The sequence below is a fragment of the Propithecus coquereli genome, unplaced genomic scaffold (assembly GCF_000956105.1).
Source record: "Propithecus coquereli isolate 6110/MARCELLA unplaced genomic scaffold, Pcoq_1.0 Scaffold14, whole genome shotgun sequence".
In the NCBI taxonomy this organism is placed as follows: domain Eukaryota; kingdom Metazoa; phylum Chordata; class Mammalia; order Primates; family Indriidae; genus Propithecus; species Propithecus coquereli.
The window spans coordinates 1,627,737-1,647,132 of NW_012138302.1; the positions used below are offsets into that span (position 1 = coordinate 1,627,737).

General features: G+C 38.8%; 1 protein-coding gene across 1 annotated transcript in view; it reads right to left on the minus strand.

The window, feature by feature from the left end:
• The window catches only part of MFN1 (mitofusin 1), a 64,069-nt gene extending 47,014 nt beyond the window's left edge, over nt 1-17,055 (minus strand). Inside the window, exons 1-7 of the mRNA XM_012639322.1 lie at nt 17,025-17,055; nt 16,144-16,262; nt 13,618-13,753; nt 8,781-8,943; nt 6,430-6,554; nt 3,517-3,625; nt 1,006-1,113 (exon numbers count right to left, since the gene is read on the minus strand). Of these exons, the coding sequence (XP_012494776.1) occupies nt 1,006-1,113; nt 3,517-3,625; nt 6,430-6,554; nt 8,781-8,943; nt 13,618-13,753; nt 16,144-16,262; nt 17,025-17,053 (789 nt within the window). The 5' untranslated portion in view covers nt 17,054-17,055. The remainder of the gene's footprint in view (nt 1-1,005; nt 1,114-3,516; nt 3,626-6,429; nt 6,555-8,780; nt 8,944-13,617; nt 13,754-16,143; nt 16,263-17,024) is intronic.
• Between the last annotated feature and the right edge of the window lie 2,341 nt (nt 17,056-19,396).

The window sequence follows — 19,396 nt, forward strand, 5'->3', positions numbered from 1 at the left end:
CTAGGCCAACCCCAGCCCCACTGGATCAGTCTCTGGGATAGGTTAGGAACCTGCAGCAGTTCTCTAAAGCACCTCATGTGATTCTGATGATCAGCCAGGTTTGGGAACCAATGGCTTTAACACATCTTTTATTCTTCTCATTCCCACCTCTTCATGGAGATATTCTAGGAAGGCAAAGGTGTATCATAAACCAATATGAAAGAGGTATAAGTGTATAATAAATAATAAATAATCTGGTAGAAGAAATCAATGATAAATATCCATAAAAAATATATAAAGAAAAAGTCAATAAAGAAGGAAAGATAAGGAAATAGAACAATAGATCCTCTCCCTACATATTTTCCCCATGGATGGAATAACTAATAAGAGTGAAGAGCATCAGTTCGCTCATGAAAGAAATGGGAAAGAAAATAAACAAACAGGCCGGGCGCGGTGGCTCATGCCTGTAATCCTAGCTCTCTGGGAGGCCAAGGCGGGCGGATTGTTTGAGCTCAGGAGTTCGAAACCAGCCTGAGCAAGAGCGAGACCCCGCCTCTACTAAAAAAATCAGAAAGAAATTAATCGGCCAACTAAAAATATACAGAAAAAATTAGCCGGGCATGGTGGCGCATGCCTGTAGTCCCAGCTACTCGGGAGGCTGAGGCAGTAGGATCACTTGAGCCCAGGAGTTTGAGGTTGCTGTGAGCTAGGCTGACGCCACGGCACTCACTCTAGCCAGGGCAACAGAGTGAGACTCTGTCTCAAAAAAAAAAAAAAAAAAAAAGATGTTTCAAGCTCTGAAATGATTAGATAGTACTAAAAGTACTATAAAATAATACAAATTCCCTCAAAGTAGCTTAATACTTTGTTCTCTATTACATACTACTTTCAGGTGTTCTCTAACTATATTTTTTTCCCAAGTAAGAGAATAGCTACTTATAATGTTCTATTCTATATGCTATATTGTCTTCTCAGATGACAATGTACACCACTGTATTTCAAAACTTAAGGAAAAAAATAACTTACATCTTCCATATATTCAGGCTCCGATGCAGAGGCATCCCAACGATTATTCAGAATGAAAATATTGGGCTTGGAAAGTCGCTCATTTACCTTGTGAAAAAAATGTTTTTCCTGAAAAACATCAAAAACCCCACAGTATGTTCATTTTTAAAAGATATTTTCTTTAAAAAATGAAATCTAAAAAAAGATATTTTATATTTACATTTATAATTGAAAATTTTGTAAATCTGAACCACTTAGACTATAGTGATTAACACCCATTGATAAAGGATCCCAATGAACTTTACACGCATTAAACTTTTCAAAGATGAGAAAATTAACATATATGGAAGGCAAAACTGAAGATTTTCCTGCTCCTGCCATAAGTCTTTTGAAATTCAATTTAACAAATATCTATCAGTCTCTCCTATGTATAGAACTACTGGATATAATAGCCTATGTTCTCAATAAGCTACCACAAATTTTTTTTAAGAGTTAGGCTAGGTAAATTAATAATAATGTAAAACACTTGTATAACTCGTGATAATAAACAACAGAGAAAAGTATATGTCATAAACACTATAAATAAATGTTATGATTACTCAAAGGAAAGAGACATCACATTTAGTTGAAATTAGAAAAAGCTTGATAAAGAAGGAAGTGGTGACAAAGATGGGCTTCAAAGAACTGGTAAGGGCTTTTGGAAAGATAAAAAGTTCAGAGATGGATGAACTGTGGGCAAAGAAGAGCATACGCAAAAAACACCAAAATCATAATGTATATCAGAAGTTTGTCTATCTGGCTGGGCACAGTGGCTCACGCCAGTAATCTCAGCACTTTGTGAGGCCATGGCAGGAGGACTGCTTGAGGCCAAGAGTTCAAGACAAGCCCGGACAACACAGTGAGACCCCATGTCTACAAAAAATTTTTAAAAAATTAGCCAGGCATGGTGGTACATGCCTGTAGTCCTAGCTACTCAGGAGGTTGAGGAGGACATTGACCCCAGGACACTGAGGTAAGAGTGCTATTGATCACCCCACTGAATGCCACTGCCTGGGCAACAGCAAGATCAAGACCCTGTCTCTGTGTGTGTGTCTCTCTCTCTCTAAATATATGTGTGTGTGTGTGTGTATATATAATATAAATATACATATATATATAAATTTTTCTTTCTGGAGACAGAGTCTCACTCTGTTGTCCCTGCTAGAGTGCAGTGGCGTCATCATAGCTTACTGCAACCTCAAGCTCCTGGGATCCTTAGCCTCCCTGGTAGCCTAGATTACAGGTGTGGCCACCACACCCAGGTAATTTTTCTTTCTTTTTTTTGTAAAAAGGGGGTCTCACTGCTGCTTGGGCTTGTTTTGAACTCCTGTCTGACCTCAAGTTATCTTCCTGCCTTGGACTCCCAAAGTGCTAGGATCTGTGCCACTGCGCCTGGCCCTATGTTTTTATTATACACACACACACACACACACACACACACACACACACACACATATTTTTTTTTAAAGGAAGTTTGTCTATCCAACACTCAAATAGCGGAGGTATTCTAACAAAGACTTTAAGCATTTATCCTTTTTTTCTTTTTTATTTTAACAGATGAAGCCTCACTCTGCACCCAGGCTGGAGTACAGTGGCATGATCATTGCGTACTGCAGCCTTGAACTCCTGGGCTCAAGCAATCCTCTTACCTCAGCTCCCAAGTACCTGGGATTATAGGTGCCCAGCTATTCATTTTTTTATATCACGAGGTTGTAAACAACTGTCAGTGTTGTTTTAACAGGTTGGTCTACTTGATATTGACTGGGCCACCCAAACATGAATAATACAATCTTGCTGGTAACATCTAGGTTATAATGGTACTCAGTCATTTATACGCTTTTAATGAATAACAATTTTTTAAAATCATGTTATAGTGTTGGATATAAGATATCTAAACTCTGCAAAGTTTAGCTGGGATGAGCCAGGCTCTAGACATCCATAAAACATCATAAATAATCTTCTGAGTTTAACAGTAGATTAAATTGTACACAAGTAAGCTGAAACCTAGTGTATCAGGGTAAAGCTGGAAAAGGTTCACAAAACTGAAAATATGAAAAGCTTTGGCTGGGCGTGGTGGCTCACGCCTATAATCCTAGCATCTGGGAGGCCGAAATGGAAGGATTACTTGAGGTCAGGAGTTCAAGACCAGCCTGAGCAAGAGTGAGACCGCGTCTCTACTAAAAATAGAAAAAATCAGCCAGGTCTGTGGTGCATGTCTGTAGTCCCAACTACTTGGGAGGCTGAGGCAGAAGGATCACTTGAACTCAGGAGTTTGAGATTGCTGTGAGCTAGGCTGACCCCATGGCACTCTAGCCTGGACAAGAGAGCAAGACTGTCTTGAAAACAAAGAAACAAACAACCAAATCCCTTCATTCACCTCTGGCTTTAGAAGTTCTTTCTAATCCATGATTTGGATTTCCCTCACTTTTCAGAATTAAAACAAATACCATTTCAGTTCCTACCACCCCAAAACAGTATATGATTAAACCCTACCGTGTTCATTAGTGTTGATTCAGAGTTTGCAACCAAAACGAAGACATCAGCATCTAAGCAAAACTTATCAATCCAGCTATCCAGCTCTGTAGTGACATCTGTGCCTGGACTAAGAGTGAAATAAAAATTGTATTATTTCTATAGTGTAATCTGCTAGGCATAAATAAATAAATAACATTACTTTTTTAAAAAAATAAGTTGAGTTACAAAATAAATTTTAAAAAAACTTTTATATACTAGGTTATTAAGTATCAAATTTCTTAAGTACTAAATTTTACAGTTGATATTTCTGACATTTCACTTTGACACTTCTTGGTTTTTTTGTTTGTTTTTACTGTGAAGATACATCCTCTTCCTTTCAAATGCACAGTTTGGCTTGTGATCATCTTTCAAATTTTTTATAGCAATTTTTGTGAAGCCATGGATAAGTTAAAAATTCATGTTATTTTTGAGTATAAGTTCCATCATGGAACCAATGCAGCATAGACAGCTCTAAATATCAGCGAAGTGTTTGGGAAGGATGTGGCTAATGAACACATAGTATGTCATTGGTTTGAGAAGTTCCATTCTGGTGATTTTAATCTTGAAAATGAGCCATGTGTGCGACCTGACACCAAGGTGGATAATGATGAGCTAAAAGATGTAGTAGAAGTGAATCCATCCCAACCTAGGTGTGAATTAGCAGCAAGGTTTGACATTACTATTCCAACAATATCAGACCATGTGAAACAAATCAGCAAGGTAAAAAAGCTGGAGAGATGGGTGCCGCATGAATTAAACGAGCATCGGAAGAGAAAACATCTTGAAGCTTGACTTTCTTTGCTGTCAGGACATAAAGGCAAACCATTTCTACATCACACTATTATGTATGATGAAAAATGGATTCTTTTTGACAATTGCAAGCATTTGGCACAATGGTTGGATAAAGATGAAGTGCCAAAACATAGTCCAAAACCGAATATTCATCAAAAACAGCTAATGGTTTCTGTTTGCTGGTCCAGCCCTGGTATTATCCACTACAGCTTCATGAAACCTGGTCAATCGATTATAGAGGATGTCTACTACAACCAATTCGATGAAATGATGAGGATGCTTGCGATTAAGCAGCCAAGATTGGTCAGAGACAGGCCAATCCTCTTGCAAGACAACACTCAACCACGTTACGCAACGCTGTTCAAACTACAGCAGCTGGACTTGGAAACTCTCTGTCATCCACCTTCTTCACCAGACCTTGCACCAACTGACTACCACTTCTTCCATGCTTTGGACCACTTCTTGCAAGAAAAAATATTCAGGCCGGGCACAGTGGCTCATGCCTGTAATCCTAGCACTCTGGGAGACCGAGGCAGGCAGATTGTTTGAACTCAGGAGTTCGAGACCAGCCTGAGCAAGAGCGAGACCCCATCTCTACTAAAGAAATAGGAAGAAATTGGCTGGACAACTAAAAATATATGGAAAAAATTAGCCGGGCATGGTGGCGCATGCGTGTAGTCCCAGCTACTAGGGAGGCTGAGGGAGAAGGATCACTTGAGCCCAGAAGTCTGAGGTTGCTGTAAGCTAGGCTGACGCCATGGCACTCTAGCCCGGGCAAAAAGAGTGAGATTCTGTCTCAAAAAAAAAAAAAAAAATTCAATTCTCAATAAGCTGTGGAAAATACGTTTTGCCATCTCATCACCACTTGATCTCCAGGCTTCTTTGCTGCTGGCATAAACAAGCTACTGCTAAGATGGCAATGCTGTGTTGATCGCTTAGGTGCATACTTTGAATAATTGTAGTGCTTCTTGTTTGAGATATAATAAACCAAACTTTTGATTCTAAATCTGACATTTCAGATTTACTGACCTAGTATCATTTGAAGTCTAAAGGACAAGATTTCTATCAGTCATCTGCATGAAGCCTAGGAAAATTCTAACCCAGTAAGATTTTTGACAAAGCAAATAACATGGTCAATATTTCAATCTCTTTAATTTTTACATTTGGGAAGGCTGAAAAATAAAACTAGGCTATAATAAAGTGAGGGTGCAAGCAGCTCTGTCTTGTACAGCTCAGAACATTTAAGTGTTTATAAACAATAAAAAATAAAATACCTGCTGGTAGATATAAATTTAATACAGCACCAATATAAAAATTACAGTGAAGCATTTGCCATTTGTCAGTCTTGACTGATTGGGTCATAGATACAGTCTGGCCATGAAATAAAGCAAAACTAGCTAATACTATATTTAAACAAAATATTTTGATTTCACAAGCATCTTCTCGCTCATCTGTTCCAATCGATTACTTGAAACACTCTTCCAATTAAAAGGAAAACCCACCATCAAAGACAGAATAGTTTCCGTAGAACACTGAAGTTTTAACTGAAGAAAACAAAAGAGCACATAAAAATTCTGAAAATCATTTAAATACCTTTTTAGGCTAATGATATTGCTCAATCATTATTAAAAAGCACCAGTACAATATGATGATTTAAAAACACATAATAAATCCACAATTTAAAAGACCATTTTGAACAAATTCCAAAAGCATTCTATCAATTCTTGTTTCTACTTTTCCTTTTTTGCATATTTTGCTTATATATCTATCAATTCTTGAACGAAAACAATATAAACTGTCCAAACTAAAAATTAAGAAATTAAGAAATTAAAGAAACCAGAAATTAAGAAATTAAAGAAACCAGAAAAAGTGGCTATCCTTAAAATTTCTTATAATAGAATCAGACTGATGAATTGGCACTTTTATGTAACTATTATGAAACAAAACAAATACCTTATCTATTCTTAAACAATCTAGCTAATGAGAACAAAACAGCAACTGAATATTTTAAAATGTTATATACCATACAATAAAGTAAGCAGCATTATACCATTAAATAAGCCTCCACCAAGAGAAAATACAATCCGCACATAATTTTACCTGTCTACTAAAACCAGGTCATCTCTCAAGAGGGCACATTTTGCCTTTGGCCAAAACACATGTACAAGACAGCCAGCTTTCAAGTCTTTGTCCATATGAAGGGCATGGGCCAGTTGATTAACAGTCTAAAGCAGGAGGGAAAGAAAAAATATATTCTGCTTGTAATAAAATTCAATAAAAATTAAAAATAACTATGATTTGGTACATTTATTTTTGTAAGACGTGTACAAAAGGTAGAACTGCGAGTAATTTAAAATAAAACTATCTGAGCAATCTTGAGAAACCTGAGTTTTTAAATTACCAAGTGGGAAAAGAGGGGTTTCTTAACGTAGTTTACTCACACCATCCAGCAAAAATAATCAGAGTTGAAAACATTCTAAATGTCCAACAAATGAACCCCATCCAACTTCTAAAATTGATACTGGTTTTGTGAAGTATGTGAGTTTTGGATTCTCTGTTCTTTTTGACTATTTGTGTTTTCTGACTCTCCTGAAATGAGTATGTATTGATTAATAATAACGTGGAAACATCATTGAAGAGATGTCATTATTAAAGCATATTTAACTTAAATAGATTTAAAAATCCCATAGAGATAAGGTGGAGGTAATACAAGAGAATATCAATACATATTCAACTTTTAATAAAGCATTTCCCTCAGCAGGCAGTGATTTATTCACACAAAGCTGCCTGAAACCAATGACTGCCTTTTCTTCTATTAAAATTCACCCAAATTTCCTATTTCTCAAGAAGACTTGTGATGTACATTAACTTATCAAACTAGTGTTAATACATTTCATGTATGTGTTAAATATACAATAAATACAGAGGTTTTAAGACAAAATTGGTAAATAAATCAAGGAAAGGGCATCAGCACATACACCTCTATGGTTTGTTTGTGATTTTGTATCAAGTTTTAAAGAGAAATATCTATTTTCAAGTGGGCACAACAGTCCTGATCAGGGCTGAAGTGAATTTCCATCATGACAATGTTAGGTAGTCTTTAGGTTTTTTTTTTTTTTTTTGCTTGCTTTCACAAACTTTTTGATAGATTTATAAACCTGTAATAAAATCTTGGTGCTTAGCCCACTTAATAAAAGCACCTCTCTGACAGAGTTGAAATTTGAGTTATTTGAAATGTTTAGAATAGTGTCTGGTACACAGCAAGTGCTCAAGGAAGTATTACCTACAGTTGTTTCCTTTACTAAGTAAATTATTACAGCACAAGACTCAGTTTGTGGCAAGCTGTGATGACACCACTGTACTCTACCCAGGGCACAGAGTGAGACTCTATTAAAAAAAAAAAAAAAGACTCAAAGTTGATTTATACTTTAAAGCAGGCCACTACTTGAGGTAAACAAATTTAAATCTGGGAGGAGGGAGTTAAAGAGTGTGAGGGAAGAGGACTGGAAGTAGAAAGGACAGATGAGGAAAAATGAGATGATTTCTTTTAAAATACCACAGTCCTTTCCTTTGAGACTCTAAAGCCACAAGTAGTCTGAATTCTGATTTAGTAAAAATCTTAATTACAAAATAGCAATTCCTTTATTTGTATGGGTTAAAGGTTTGAAAAGTATTTTCATAAACATCATCTCATGTTTCCTCATAACTAATTTTAAGGATATGCTCATTCTAAGATACACTCAGAGACTGAGTCACCTGAACTAGATCAAACAGCAAGCTCATAACAAGAACCACCCATGACTTCACCTTTACCAAGAACCAAAATGGCTTGGACTTTCAAGTACTAAACTTTTGTGTTTGTGGGAGACATCTTTAGACTCAAGTGAAAGTGACCATAATGAGAAACAGTGCCTTTACCAACTGCTTTCAGTCCAAAGTCAACATCTTGCATCCTAATTTCTTTTTCTTTTTATTCTTTTTTGGCGGAAGGAGTCTGGTGGCACTGAATCAAGAAATTTACGAAAGGGATGGAATTCTCACTGGCCCTTTTCTGATAAAGCAATAACATTTATTCATGAACATGCTTACTAAATATTCCTGAGGTAAAACAGTTTCTAAAAACTCAGACATGTATCAGATTCCAAGGACAATTTCTAATGTTTTTTTAAACAGACAAATTTGAGCGTAAATAGCAACAATACACTTCAATATTCTTCTCACTGGAAGGTTTAAAAAACTTTTAATCCTAATTTACTTTTATTTTAAATTTAGCTCTGAAGCAAAAAAGTTTTAAAGAATTCGAAATTAGTGACAGCTTTCAAAGTTATGAATAGAAATATTAACAGTTTTTCCATCTCCAGTTATGTAGACATCTTTAAAAAATGTTTTTTAAATGACAAGTTAAGGACATTTTTCAGGTACATTATGTTGCTAAAGGTTAAATATTATACCTTCACACTCTTTTTTTCATCTGATCCTTCTGTCATAAGATAGGCTTTATCTCCATCAGTTCCTTCAACACTTAGGAAGCAATTAGTTGTATGGCCAATCCCACTAGGGAGAACTTTATCCCACAACATTGCATTGATAACAGAGCTCTTCCCACTGCTTGTCCTGAAGAACATTTAAAATCATGAAAAACCAAACAGTTAAAAATTTGTTCTTTCACTTGGTCTAAGGTCAACTTTTTTAAAATTCCAATTTTCTTAAAATTTCCTAAGGCTGCATTTTTTATGAAAAGGTTGACAACTTGACTTATACAAATATTAGCAAAGTACATTTCAGAAAAAATAAAGCACAGGAAAACAAATCCCATCTTTCTCATAAAGCTACCCTCAACTTTTCTTTCTTGCTTGCTTTCTTGAAACCATGGCTCAAAATTCTGTGACATTCCTCCCATCACAAGATGGGAGTATGTCCCATTTCCTTAAATCTGGGCTGGTTTGTGACTGCTTCAACAAATACTACACGTCAGAAGTCACACTGGGTAGCTTCCAAGACCAGGTCATAAGGCAATACAGCTTCTGTTTTGTTCACTGAAACACATGTACTTGGAGCCTTGCCACATTAAATCCAATCACCCCGAGTCTGTGATGTTGCAAGAAGTCAAGCTAAATGGATTGGTCTGGGTAGGTGCTCTAGTTGACAGTCTTCATCTCTGGAGTCATCCCAGCCCAAGTACCAGACATGTGAGTGAAGATTTCAGATGATTCCAACCCTTAGGTGTTGGGCCAACTTTCATGTCTGCTCTCCTGAGGCTCCAGAGATTATAGAGTAAACACAAGACATCCCTGCTGTGCCCTGTCTGAATTCTTGACTCACAGAATCAGTGAGCATAATAAAATGGCTGTTTTTAGTTGCAAAGCTTTGTGTAATTTGTTATACAGTCATAGTAATCAGAATACTTCTAACGGTTTGAAATCCAAGGAACACCTTATACCCATTTCGAGGATTTTCTTTCTAATCAGTCAGCTCAAACCCCAAATGACATTGGGAGCCTTTTGCTTTATTGCAAAAAATCATGCTGTCTTTATGGTATATGCTTTACCTCTTTCCTCTAGAGTAAGAGAGAACTTTTCTTATATTATGGATATTATTCCCAACTCCCTCCCCAGGGAACCATCAAAAGCTTCATTATCTGAACATTGGCTTCTATTGTCACTTTATCACAACCTACAAAAGGATGCCTATGACCTCACTTAAAATTAACCCTTCCAATCACTGCATGAAGCCTTGCTGCAGTGATCCTCAAGAGTTGTTTGCCCCCCATATCAGAATCACCTGGGAAGTCCATTAATGATGCAGGTTCTTCAGGTGCACTGTGAACCTACAGAGTCAGACTCTCTAGGGGTGCTCTGAGGGTGATTCTTATGCTTACTAAAATTTGAGAACACTCAGTCACCCTGCCTTCCCAAAACATTAAAAGAAACAACAAAAACTCCACATTGGAAAAAAGCAAACTTTTTCTCCTCTACTATCACACTTGTCACAGACACAGTACACACTTCTGTGACCAGATATACAGGGCAGGGGTGGGGAACTTGCAGCCTTTAGGCCACATGCAGCCTTCTATGTCCTTAAGTGCAGCCTTTTGACTGAATCCAAATTTTACAGAACAGATCCTTTTATTTTTATTAATACATTTGTGTTCATCTTTTATGTTTTTATTTTATTTTTAAAATGAATGTTTTTATTTTATTTTTAAAATACCAAAGAATAAAACTAAGTTTCAAAAAAATACTCCTCCCAGACTGACTGGCAAAATTAGCACATTAGTAAGCCGAAAGGGCTAAATTGATGGCTGCTACACTCATGATTTAGTTCTAACCTTCCCCACCTGACTGGCACCACTACTGCATGAGGCTGGTCGTTGAGAGTTTATGGGGGTCAAGCACGCTAGCCTGTTATCAGCTTTTGACAGTGGTGCACTGTGTTTGTTTGAAGTGGAATTGGTGAATAGCTGCACAGCTCAACAGTATTTTTTAATTCTGTCTGCTGAACAGCCCATTATATCAAAGAAGACCAAGAAAACGCCAAAGGAAGAAAACAGATTTTTTAGTGAGGACTGGGAATTGAATATTATCTTGTCTCTGCTAAAGATAAGATGATTTACTTGCTTTGTGATACTGCAATATCAGCAAAAAGAAATTCTATGCTCAACAGCATTGTAACACTCATAAGGACCACAAATATTTGAAACTAGAGGGAGAGGCATGAAAGGCTGTACTGCAGAAATTAAAAGATGAAAAGCAAAAGCAAAGACAATTCTTTCAAGCAACAATAAGGCCTGGAAATAATGCCACTGAAACAACTTATAAAGTAGCTTATATACTCAGGAAAAAAGGGAAGGTATTCAATGATGTAGAAATTGTGAAAGAATGCGTTATCAAAGTTGTAGGACTTAGACGCCGATAACATTTCAAAGTACAAACAATGGCCTCTTTCAAGGAGAACCATAACTGATCAGCAGCATGAATTAGCCTTCAACTTCACAGAAAAACTTCATGCAATACTTCAAAAGGAAAATATATATATATTATTAAATCACTTTGATGAATCAATGATACTACCGACTTGGTGCAGATTTTATACTTCATTCAGGTCATAACAGAAGATTTTCTTTGCTATCAAGAGTTACTAGCCTGGCTGGGCGCGGTGGCTCACGCCTGTAATCCTAGCACTCTGGGAGGCCGAGGCGGGCAGATTGTTTGAGCTCAGGAGTTCGAAACCAGACTGAGCAAGAGTGAGACCCCGTCTCTACTAAAAATAGAAAGAAATTGGCCAAACAACTAAAAAATAGAAAACATTAGCTGACCATGGTGGTGCGTGCCTATAGTCCCAGCTACCTGGGAGGCTGAGGCAGTAGGATTGCTTGAGCTCAGGAGTTTGAGGTTGCTGTGAGCTAGACTGACACCACGGCACTCTAGCCCAGGCAACCGAGTGAGACTCTGTCTCAAAAAAAAAAAAAAGAACATTATAATTGTCACACTCAATCCTGTCATGACTATTTTTCAAAATAAAAGAATGAAGTACTCCTTACCATGATACATAAGGTCCTTCACAATCTGGCTTCTGCTTTCTTCTCTACCCTCTCTTTTGCCACTGTTCTCTAATGCCCCAAATTCAACTATTTATAGTTCTCCAAACACACCATGGGTCTTTCTCTCCCTTTCCACTTGTGGCTTTCTGCAAGAAATGGGCTTCTGGACCTTTTTCACATCCAAAGCTAATACCTACCTATTCTCCTTCTCAAGTAGGATAGCTGAGTCACCACCTTTCCAGAAGACCTCTTCTTTCCTACTTCACTGTAAAGTAAGGCCTCTTTTATAGAGCAACCTCATAACAGAGGCTGCATAAGGCCCTGAGAATCCAATCAAGTCAAGAAGCAGACAATAATGGCGTGGTGCAGTGGCTCACGCCTGTAATCCTAGCACTCTGCGAGGCCGAGGCGGGTGGATTGTTTGAGCTCAGGAGTTCGAGACCAGCCTGAGCAAGAGTGAGATCCCATCTCTACTAAAAATAGAAAGAAATTATCCGGACAACTAAAAATATATATAAAAAAAAGCACTATGAAAAGTTTGAAAGGACATAAACAGGGTGCTTTAGTAGAGAATAACTGAGAAGGAATACTTTAGATAGAGGCGGTCAGGGAAGGCTTTTGTGGCAGTAACATTTAGGATGAGATCTGAAGAGTGAGGAGCCAGACATCCATAAAACAAACAGATATCCAAAAAAAAAACAGAACAAAGCAAGAACTGTAGGCACAGGAAATTGCATGTGCAAAAACCTCAAGATGGAAAATAGCTTAGAAAGCCTATGAAGTTAGTGTGGTAAATCAGTGCCTCTTGGTACACAGCACATGATATTTAAACAAAGTATGGGGCTAGTCAGTTGTATTTGTATCCCTAATGTCTAATAGAGTGCAGGTGCACAGGTAGTTAACAAAATGATTGTTAAAGGATTTTGTAAGCAGTGGCAGAGACACCCTATCACTCTGGACAGTTACACTGATGTAATGGTGCTTCCTACTCTCCTTTCTGGGAATTACGGGGTTTAGAATTCCTCTGGAAGACATACCTGATAACTGTCTACCTATGAGACAACACTAGACAAAATTACCTCTAAATATGGTGAGTTTACTCAAGAATAAGAAATAAGGATTATAATCTTGAATGTATGGAATGGCAAGCCACCAGTGCATTTGGTGAGAGAAGGGTATGAGGAGATTTCATTAGCAAAAAGATATTTACATATAATCAGCTAGAAACAGAGTTCACTGGTTCCAGAGGTTCAAGGCCAGTGTTGTTGTCAGTTCATGGTGGAGATGCCAGTACTGGGTAAAAGTTCTTCCAAGAAGATCTTATCTGAATTATTACAGTCCTAAAGAATGCCTACTAATAAGCCTTATCAAAGCAGGAGATGCAAAAACAGTTCTTATCTCAAACATGTAAACATGAGCCCCTTTCCTTTGGGACTTCAAGGGTAGTACCATTTTGTCTGGTATGTCACAAATTATGCTTATCATTTATCTGTATTTTCATTCTTATAACTGGCTAAGAGCCAATTCTTAGAGATGAGAATCCTTAAAAGGTAAAAATATTATTGACCTTCACAACGTTTCATTTTATACCAGGAGCTAAGATGAACAAATTCGTTTACATGCCAACAGTATTAACATTCAACACAGTAAGAAACTGCTGTGGGGAAAAAGTTAGAAATGTAACTTGCTGAAACATCAGACACAAAGCTGATTTCTGGAAACTAACTTTAGGAATAATAAAGGATTACCTGCCAAAAAATGCCACCTTCATGTGTCTCCGAGATAACACCTCACCAATGACAGAAAGCTTGCTTTTATATCCCTGTATTTCTACCAGATCACCCTCAGTGGCTATTCGATCAAGTTCTGGATTCCTGTATGTTGCTGCAAAATTGAAATGGCATTAGAAAAGTGATATAAACAAATACTAAGTGAATTATACAATGAATACCTAAGATTTTATTTGAAAAATAAAAATGCCCATAATTTCTGAATGTCTGGTAAAAGGTACATGCCCCATTGCAATGGGGCATAAGAATCCTGTCCAAAAGAATTTCAATAAAATTAAAAATTGTCAAGGGCCCTGTCAAAAAGGGTACTTATTATTCATCTAAGTTTCAAAAATACAAATTACCTACCTGACACAAGAATGCACTCTCTAATGAGAGAAACTAGAACCTAAAGCCCACTTATTATTGTTCTACCCTGATTGGACTTTCAGATCTTGAGCTGAGAAAGGGGATCCACATATTAAGAAAACAGTGAAGTTTGAATAGGAACCCCTCAGAAATTAAGACATGGTTCAAGCGGGCCGGGCATGGTGGCTCATGCCTGTAATCCCATCACTTTGGGAGGCTAAGGTGGGAGGATTACTTGAGCCCAGGAGTTTGAGACCAACCTGAGAAACATAGTGAGACCCCTATCTCTTAAAAAAAAAAAAACAAAAAAAAGATATGGTTCAAGGTCTCTAAGACAGGAAAGACCTTGGTACCCTATCACTTTTGGTCTGCTTCCCACTGCATTGGGACAAAACAGCTCATTTAACTGAAAAGGTAGAGAGGAAAAGGAATTACAGATTGTATCCCACTCCAGTCAGGTTTAGGGTTAACTGTCCACCCTGGCTCTAACGTCTCTTCCATGGATGAAGGTAGCTACAAAAGCCTGGGTTTGAAAAATAGAGAAATCATGCAGTGGGGTCAGAAATAAAGAAAAAAAGAAAAATAGAGAAATCTTTCAGTTTTGTTTCTATTTCAGGACCAGAAGATAACTTGACATTTATATTCTTGTCACCTCTTTGAAGGTTAAGACTCCTAAGATTCACTTGTCTATTTGAAAGATCCTAATTAAGAGAAAACCATTGCCACTTAGAACTTATCCAGTGCACATCTAATTAAACTTAAGCTTTTTATCTTGTCATACTTTTCTAGTACAATAATAAAAATATGTGCAATTTGGTGAATAATAGAAAGATAAGCCTGGCTTAAGTATCATTATACTTATTTGTTTTTTCATTTTATTTTTGCTCGTCTATGTTCTTCCTTATTTGCTTTGTCTCTTTTTTGCAACACTTTTACTGAGGTTCTAGAACCAGTAAAATCGAATTCGGATTCTAAAATTGCCATTTCACTACCTCCTAGCATAATGCACAATCTGTAACAGGCTCAATACACGAAAGATATTATATTTAACTTTATTTTCACTTCCTATCAAAAATATTTTGAGAAAAATATTTTTCAAAAGTCACCGTTCAGGAATTCTAGACCAGCCTAAGGAAGAGTAAGACTCCATCTCTACTAAAAATAGAAAAAATTAGCCAGGCATGGTAGCATGGGCCTGTTGTCCCAGCTATTCAGGAGGCTGAAGCAGGAGGCTTCTTTGAGCCCAGGAGTTTGAGGTTGCTGTGAGCTAGGCTGACGCCACGGCACTCTAGCCCAGGCGACAGAGGGAGACTTTGCCACCCAAAGTCACTGCACCAGCTTAAATTCTTCCCAAACTGGAAACAAATGGATTCTATACCATTGGTTTTATTCATTTCCTCATTCAACAACAAAACCTGAATTGTGCTCGGTGCTAGAGACACAATAAGGTAGGGTCTCTGCCCTAAAAGAGCTCAAAATCAGGTGAGGGAGGGTTAGGACAGACATGAAAAAAAAGTTTGATTCTACCAACCTACCAAACATTTCCCCATTGTCACTGGAGAAGTTTATAGAATCCCTCCCTTTTCATCATATAGTTGAGGGACGCAGAATCTTAAGAACCAGAAGAAATTTCAACGGTTATCTCCAAAGATGTATTCCCTAACAGGACATTTCTCACCACCTCTGTTTGAACAGTTACAAAAAGAAAACTCCTTTTGCCCGTTTTCCACCACAACTCAGCCTCATGAGATAATAAGGTAGGGTCTGAAATTGGGTATAATGGCTAAATGTGAACTGCCTGAATTTTCATCTGGGCACGTACTAGCTATGTGATTTTGGGCAAGCTGCTTAACTTTTCTGTGCCTTGGTTTCTTCATCTTTAAAATGAGCATGATTAAAACCTGCCCACTGGTGATATGAAAGTTATTAATATAGAAAATGTTTAGTTATTTCTTAGTTGTTATTAATGCAATTTAATCTTCCTCTTTGGGCGGGACACAACGGGTTTTATTCCTTATGTTATTCCACATATAGCACAATGCCTTAGATATGTGTTCAATAACTAAAAGTTGGAAAAATAAGGCACTTTTATATATTTTTAACAATAATCATTTTAAGAACTTAAGAGGAACTAACCTTCAACAAAATGTGATCCTTCAGTAACGAACTCCAGTAACTGGTCAAAGATTGCAGTAATTGCCTTTTTAGCCAGCACAAAGTGCTTCAGTGGAGAAGCAGTTTCTGCCATTATGCTACTACAGGGAGAAAATAAAGTTAGAAAAGCACATATTAAACTGGATGATACAATTGTACAAATTCACCAACACCCCAATGAAATAAATAAAACAATTTTGGCAGTTTGAGCCAAAATATTTTTAGGTAATTGCTTTTCGGGGAAAAGTGTTTTAGTCAGATAATTAGATACTACTTTTGAGTAACATTTCACTAAGATGAGTGAAATCTATTAGCCAAAAATCTTGGTTGCAATTTCTATTTTATTTCCCTTTGGTGAAGATGAAACTAATTGTGGCTAAGTTGTGACTGTATGTGACTCTTAAGTACATCAGGGAACTGGGTTAATGAAACGAAGCCAAGTCACAAACAATAACTAAGTTATTAAGTTTCTCAACCTGGAGCTCTAGTGGGGTGGAGGCGGCTACAGGGTGAGGAAATAAAATTTCAAGGCCACAGCACGGTACCGACGTTTAGAAAGACATAATCCCAACGAATATAGAGGCAAGGCTTAAAGGGAGCATTAACGCTTCCAGCCAAAGTACCAAAAACTTCAAGGGATACGAGTTTAAGAAAAAGATTTCTTTCCCTGGAAGCTTCTCACGAAAAAGACACCAAAAGACAATCACAACCCCAATCTAATCCTGGCATGCAGGTGGAACGGATCACGGAGACCATGAAGAAGGTGGATCCTTCCAGAGGGTCAAGAAGTGACTGCGCGAAGGAGCTGCGTGGGAAAAGCAGGGTGAGGGCAACGACCCGATTCAGCTGGTGTGAACACCTACCTTGAGGAAAGGCCTTCCACGCCTTCCATTCGGCCGCCGGAGCCCCACCCGCACGGTTCGGGGCCTGAACTCACCACTGCCCCGCGTGCGCCGGCTCCGGGCCGGACCTCCCCACCCCCCGTACTTGGCCTCGTGGGCTCCGCGGGTTTGACCCGGCGGCCGGCCCCGCTCGCCACTCAGTTCACTCACTCCTCCAAAGGGCGGCGGCGGCGCCTCGTCACAGAGCGCTCCGCGCACGACTATCCGCCCCCTGTCCGTAGCCGCTCGAAGGTCACCCCGAACGAACTGGCAGTCAAGGCGGCGGACACTCACACTGTCTCAGCTCCGACCTGTCAAACAACAACCGCAGCTCGGCCACCGCTCCCAGACTGCCTCATCCTCCCGAGAGAGGTTAGAAGCAAAGAGGAGGCGGGGGGCGTGGCAAAAGGCGGTCACTTCCGGTCTTCTGTCTCCCCTATTTTGTTTGGCTCCGTGGCCGGAAGCGCATCTATGCCCGGAGCCATTTTCCTTAAGGGCAAAAGGCAAGGCTTGTTGCGGGCAGGGACTGCTACCAGAAGAGTGGTTTTCCGTTCCACCCTCCAGTTTTTCCCCCTCCCTTCTCCCTTCAAAGTTTCCAAAGCTCTGCCCAGCTTAGGCAGTAGCTAGCTTCCAATGGCTGCCTCAGGTAGGGACAGCTAGAAGTGTGGTGAGGTTAGGGTTGGGGCTGTGAGACAAGAGGTGATGAAAAAAAAGACCAGTGTGGCTGGAGTGTAGGGAGAGAAAAAGAGAATGGAGGAAATAAATTTAGAGAGGTAGGTGTTAGGTCCCAGCCGACAGAGACACACACAAAGCCTCCTGTGTAGCAAAATGCTGTTTATTTTGAGCATCAGGGTGCAAATGGGTGGAGGCCTAAAAAGGTGCCCTGGAGAGAAAAGGGCGGGGCGGGGGAGCCTTGGGTTTTATAGAGGGTTTTTCTGGGAGGAGTAAATACTTTTCAAACAACCTGGAGGGAAAAGGAAAGTAAGTTCCCCTCTTGCATTCCATTCTTTTGTCTTCCTAGGGAACAACCTGGAGGGATAAGCTTAGTCCTTATCAAGAAGGAAAAGGAAAGTAAATTCCCCTTTTGTATTTCAATCCTGTAACTCCCTCGGGGTCTAGCTGAGGCTGTGTGCCTACTACACCCCTAGGAAGGGGAGAGGGGTGGGTTCTATGGGAGGTTTGGATGGAAGTTTGGGAAGGGTGAATTCTTTAAATCTAACAGTAGGCAGGTTAGAATCATATAGGCCAAGATCAGAAGTTTGAATTTTAAGTGCAATGGCAAGCTTTTGGAAAGTTTTAAGCCCAGAGAATAATATGATCTGATTTACATTTTAAAACGTCACTTTGATTGCTCTGTGCGTACTGGACTGTAGAGAAATTCCACACAATGTTTATTAAAGAGCCTGGTCCATGGGCTGAAAGTAGAGACATTTGACAAAAGATGGCTTTTATTAGTAGTAACATACTAAACCCCTAGGCGTGATTGCAAAATAAACTGGAATGATTTGGCTTAAGTTGACAATGTTTATCTCTTTTCTCTTCTCCCGGCGCCATAAACACAAACACACAAAGATTATGCTAAACCATTTCTGCTAGGGAATCTTTAGAATTGTACTTTCTATCAAAATTTGCTTCTCAGTAAACATCTGAAACTATTCATATTACTGTGCAAATTACCAATGGCAGTCTCATGCTTTGCTGCAGGAGTATTACTGGGTGTATCAGGCAGGGTACAGAGGGTAAGAAATTTATTGCAAGCAATTGGCTTATGTGATTGTAGAGACTATCTAAGCAAGTCCAAAATATGTAGGGCAGGCCAGTAGTAGGGCAGAATGGTAGCTCTTGGATAGGAGTTAACACTGCAGTCCACAGGCAGAATTTCTTCTTAGTGAAACCTCAGTTCTGGTCTTAAGGCCTTTCAACTGATTGGATCAGGCCCACTCAGATTGCCCAGGATAATCTCCTTTACCTAGAGTCGACTGATTGTAAATGTTGATCACAAATACTTTCCCCAAAACACCTAGTGTTTGACTGAAGAACTGGGTACTATAGCCTACTCAAGTTGACACCTAAAACTGACCATCACGCTGTTATTGGCTATATGGCAAAATGTTTCAAAATCTATAATGTGAAGGCCTTTTGACCCAGCAATCTTAGGAAAATAATCAAAGCTGTGAACAGAGACATAGCTTATAAATATGTAATCAAATATTATAAATATATACAAATACAAATAAAGATATAAGCCGGGTGCGGTGGCTCATGCTTGTAATCCTAGCACTCTGGGAGGCCGAGGTGGGCGGATTGTTGGAGCTCAGGAGTTTGAGACCAGCCTGAGCAAGAGCGAGACCCCA